General features: G+C 35.2%; 1 protein-coding gene across 1 annotated transcript; it reads right to left on the bottom strand.

Annotated features, from left to right (window-relative positions):
- Positions 1 to 3553: 3553 nt before the first annotated feature.
- LOC137394018 (FMRFamide receptor-like) lies at positions 3554 to 4645 on the bottom strand. Its single transcript, XM_068080732.1, has one exon. It carries the CDS (start codon positions 4643 to 4645, stop codon positions 3554 to 3556), a length of 1092 nt encoding a protein of 363 aa, XP_067936833.1.
- Between the last annotated feature and the right edge of the window lie 967 nt (positions 4646 to 5612).

The following is a 5612-nucleotide window of genomic DNA, read 5'->3' as shown; positions in this document are numbered from 1 at the left end:
TAGCTAGTAGCATTACTAAACCTTTACTCATATATCTATGGGCAGATGACTAGTTCAAAGTACCCAGTGTGAAGCAAAACATCTTAAAGGTTATGCGTTTCAAGTGTAATGAGCCTAATCAACAGGCTAACAAGATGTGTGAAGTGTGTAAAAATAGAGGCGCTCATCTGAGAGACATGAACTGAAAAGAAAAATAGCTATAAGTGCTAAATAATCATTGCTTGATGATCAGCTGATTTGCATTTATTCAATTTCAAAAGAGCAAATTGCATATTACTTTGAAATGTTTTAAATAAACATAAATGAAAACTTTATGAAATGCAATGGACAACTAGAGTGGGGTGTACTATGTCAGACAGTATGATGCTAATCTAACTAACTGCTTTATAAACCCCTAGCACTTAGATTAAATACATTACCATATTAGAGATTCTACCATACATGTTTTGTCATGATTGCAAGACAACTCCACAACTTTAAAATTTGAGTGTTGACTAATTCTAGGCAGTGTAAACCATATACAATGAACGCTTACATGTATATTACTTATAAATGTATGTATACATACATGCATGTATATATATATATATGTATGACATATATATATATATATATATATATGTATGACATATATATATATATATATATGTATGACATATATATATATATATATATATATATAATTTGAGTGTTGACTAATTCTAGGCAGTGTAAACCATATACAATGAACGCTTACATGTATATTACTTATAAATGTATGTATACATACATGCATGTATATATATATATGTGTATATATATATGTATGACATATACGACCTACATATATACGACATATATATGTCGTTTTAAAGAAATTGAGTTTAAAAAGCGAACTCTAAACTTTGCGAGTTGAATATATTATAACTAGACAATTTTTCACTAAACTTTCTCACGGCAGCTACAATGTTGTTTCGTGCTTGGCCCTCGTCAGGCTGTGACTGATTGGTTGTGACTGATTTTCGTTTCTATAACTTTATTACTATAATTGGACATACGGATGACAGACCAACAAACCAATAACGCTTCTCATTTTGCTTCTTTAAAACAATTTAAAGAAGCCAAAATGATAAAAGTGCGCTATGACTACTACTATTGTGACCTTACTAGATTTTCTTTCATGACAACCATCGCTAGCCAATTGACAAATTGTTTATCAGTTATGAGGATATAAGGTTACGAGGTAATTGCAGCTGTAAATACCTACGTTCTACAGATCAGTCTCGTAAAACAATCTAATCTAACACACAGACATATTACCATGAATGGTACTTCAATAAATAATATTGAAATTTACAGCTAAACAAGCATTGATAATTGTCAACTTCTCTCTTATTTTTTACCTTTATAATATACAGTAGATATATTTAAGTGCTCAAACTCCTTGGTCCCTGGTAGGGGACTCTAGCTTGGGTAGACATCACCACTCGCTTTGGCTCACAGGAGTGAGAAAACAGTTTCGTATATATATATACATCTATACATACGTATATATATGTGTATATACATATGTATATATATATATATATTTATAGATCTATATTTCCCAACTAGGAGGCTCATATCAATATATAATCCATGTTAGAAGTCTCTGAAAATTTAGATCTATGTATATATACATATATATATGTATATATATATGTATGTATATACATACATATATATATATATATATATATATGTATATATATATATATATGTATATATATATATATATATATATGTATATATATATATATATATATATATGTATGTATGTATGTATATATGTATATAGATATATATGTATGTATGTATGTATGTATGTACGTATGTACGTATGTACGTATGTACGTATGTACGTATGTACGTATGTACGTATGTATGTATGTATGTATGTATGTACGTATGTATGTACGTATGTACGTATGTACGTATGTACGTATGTATGTATGTACGTATGTACGTATGTACGTATGTACATATGTATGTATGTATGTATGTACGTATGTATGTATGTACGTACGTATGTACGTACGTACGTATGTACGTACGTACGTATGTACGTACGTACGTATGTACGTACGTACGTATGTACGTACGTACGTATGTACGTACGTACGTATGTACGTACGTACGTATGTACGTACGTACGTATGTACGTACGTACGTATGTACGTACGTACGTATGTACGTACGTACGTATGTACGTACGTACGTATGTACGTACGTACGTATGTACGTACGTACGTATGTACGTACGTACGTATGTACGTACGTACGTATGTACGTACGTACGTATGTACGTACGTATGTATGTACGTACGTATGTATGTACGTACGTATGTATGTACGTACGTATGTATGTACGTACGTATGTATGTACGTATGTATGTATGTATATTTCGTATGTTTCATATGTTTCGTATGTTTCGTATGTTTCGTATGTACATGTATATAGGCAGATTCAGGTGCAATTGTGACAAAATTTTGCTAGATGAAGCAAGGTTACAGCTTGCTGAAACTAGTAGATTTACGTTGTATTGTCATTCTTTCTACTAGGTCTTTGACACGTTAACAAACCTAATAAGTGAGCAAGAATAATTAGTCTGCGCAGCTGCGTAAGCTTATCGACACATTGTATGTGGTCTTTGAGACACTCCACTAAGGCTGTTACGGCTGTTCCGTTCGCAGTCACAATTCTAAGCAATATTCAACCTTATTATATCGTTAGATCATAAAGGCTAATCAGCTGCATCCAAGTAACAATGAGCAGGCTCATGACATTCTCATGCAGTTGTGTGATATGATGGGAACCTCGCATACTATCACTGACATTGCTAACATTGTTCTTACGCTGCTAGCAATAACACAGGCTATTGGTAACGTTGTTCATACTTTAGTCATTTAAGAACAGATTGTATGGAACAATGTATTGCAGACTGTGACAAAATCATTAAACGTATAAAGACATGCTTACAACTTGGAGGAATTATTGTCCAGTCTAACATAAAAAGTTGGCTGGCGCCATTGGTCTTCATGCCTAACATTCATAATGCTGTGTAACATGGATTAGAAAACAAATAAATCATAGTCATCATAGAAGAAAGGAATATTGGGACAACCGAGCAAAAATTGCTACTGTCAATTTATATATCAGAATGGCTTGAAAAAAACATGAAGCTTTTTTTTGGATAAGGCTTGGCCTTCACTAGATATACACAAACAGCTTCATTATGACATCCGAACATTCTACCAGCAAAAAACTATACCTACACATTTGTTCCTGGAAGAACGACCTTATTGACATCTGATGCACCAGCACCTACACATTTGCTGGTAAAGTTAGCAAAAAATCACCAGCGCAGATAAAACATAGCTTGTGTTTTCTAAATAACTGGTGTTTACTCATGTTGAGTTTGAAGAAACTTTTTATGTAGTGTATGTAGTAACTTGACTATAAGAATAGTTATGTGGAGCTGCAGTCTCGCCAATCCGTGATTGACAGCTCTATTTCTTCAGTTTTTTCACCTAGTCAGGTGACCCCTTCTTTGCCATCTTTGATGAGCATCCATTGTTGTTTCCTTCGTGGTTTTGTCCTACATGGGTCTCGTTTTGGGCAAAGTAGTTTAGAAAGCTTTTGTCGAAAGATTTTGTTGAAGGTAAAGTAGAGAAAGAAGTTGATGGCTGAATTGAGGGAAAGTAGCACATCCGAGATTTCACGAATACCCTTAATCATCATCGGGGCATCAGTGTACCCAAATCCAAACACAGCTGAGAGGACAGCATCAGGAGTTATGCACACAAGAAATGCCATAATCATAGCGACTAGCATGCTCGTAGCTCTCATTTTGCATGGAGGTGGAGCCATGTGGCGCTTGGAGAGTCGAGATAAGGCCCGAATAATCCATGCGTTTAATATTACTAAAACTATGAGCGGAATAATTGATCTCAGAATGTTTTGAACCCAAACATAAGCATCTGTGAACTCTGTAATTTGCCAGAGGGGACTAACCGTGATGTCTATGGTACCGTCCTCTTTTGGGTAGTGCTTATATCGTAGCACAAATGGAATTGCTACAAGCATTGAGCTGAGCCATATGATGCAACATGTTATAGTAGACCTTGTAACTGTACAGATGGTGTTAGCTCTCTCCGGCCATTTCATATAAATATATCGTTCGACAGCAACGGCTACAGTCAGCCATGCCGTATTACAAAGAGAAAAGTTTAGGGTGTAGTGAGCATAAGGGTAGAGAGCCACAAAAGTTTGATGGGAGATGGTTGTATGACCGGTCTTCTCGAGGCAGACCACTATGAAGTACAAAAAGTCGCAGACTAGTTTTATGGTGTCCGAAATTGCTAGAGTTGTGAGAAACACTGTAGTCGACGATCTAGGCTTTATCTTGATAAATACGATAAATGTAAGTACGTTTCCGATAATGCCCAAAATGCAAATGATTGGAAAAAGATAGAGGCCGGTAATCTTTTTGGCAGATTCATAGAATTCCTTGTGTTTGAGATATTCGCTAGAGTTCGCCTTGAAAGTTGGTGATACAAAAGATGGGCTGGTGATTGACAAATTTCCGGAGATTGCGTACTCAGCAGCTGTACGATTGTCATCCATTGCCTCAATCTGAAGGTCATTGGAAGTTTTTGGTAAAAGCTTTTTCAGTTGGCTTTTTTATCATTAGATTGGAGACGGTGTGTCCTTCATCCATTTGTAACGATTTTCTGCAAAAAAAACATCCATTGGTGTAAAAGGCGTAAATACAATTTTTTAATACATGAGCGATCAGTATTCAGTATTGTTATTAGCAAAATTAACAAAATGGAAGGGCCACTTTGGTAAAATAATGTCTTATAAGGTCAAAAATAGTAAGAGGTGTAAAAGAGGACCACCCTAGTGGCACTTCACTAAGGTCACTCGAAGTATCAGATGCACAGAATGGCCACTTTAGTAGCTGTCTACTGGTTACTAAGAGTCTCATGTTTACTGAAGGACCATTGTAAATTTCCACTAATGTTGCTAGATGTAGCAGGTGTACATGGAACCAATATAGTAGCTCTCCGCTAAGGCTACTAGATGTATTGAATGTATAGGTCGCTAAAGTCAATATATCTATCAAATGTACATTAGGACCACCCTAGCAGTTTTTCACTACAGCCATTAGCAGTATCAGATGCACGAGAGAACCACCCTAGTAGTTCTCCACTAAAGTCATTAGAATTATCATATGTACAAGGGGACCACCCTAGTAGCTTTCTGTTATTCTTACTAAAATTCTCAGGTATACTAATAGTCGCTCCTATCTGTCATCCAACTTATTTCCTTTTCTGTCACTTTTGATTCAAATAACACTTGTGCTAAAATATTTAGATGAAAACGTGGCAACTTTTTCATTTGTGATGTAAGGACATGCTTTAAAACTCGATTGTGGTCATTGTCACAAAGTCTTTTGTACAGATTTGTATTAAATTCATAACTTCCAAATGCAGCTTACGCTACAAGAAGGTGATCAACTAGCACCTTAAAGATGTGGAACTGGCAAGTAATCAAATCTAACCAGTACATACTGAAATACCTAGTCCGA

This window comes from Watersipora subatra, chromosome 4 (assembly GCF_963576615.1).
Source record: "Watersipora subatra chromosome 4, tzWatSuba1.1, whole genome shotgun sequence".
In the NCBI taxonomy this organism is placed as follows: Eukaryota; Metazoa; Bryozoa; class Gymnolaemata; order Cheilostomatida; family Watersiporidae; genus Watersipora; species Watersipora subatra.
The sequence above is the reverse complement of the archived record's forward strand: the minus strand, read 5'-3'. Positions and strand labels throughout refer to the sequence as shown.

Excerpts from the sequence above, each read along its gene's own strand:
- LOC137394018 (XM_068080732.1), bottom strand. The coding sequence starts at position 4,645 with ATGGATGACAATCGTACAGCTGCTGAGTACGCAATCTCCGGAAATTTG.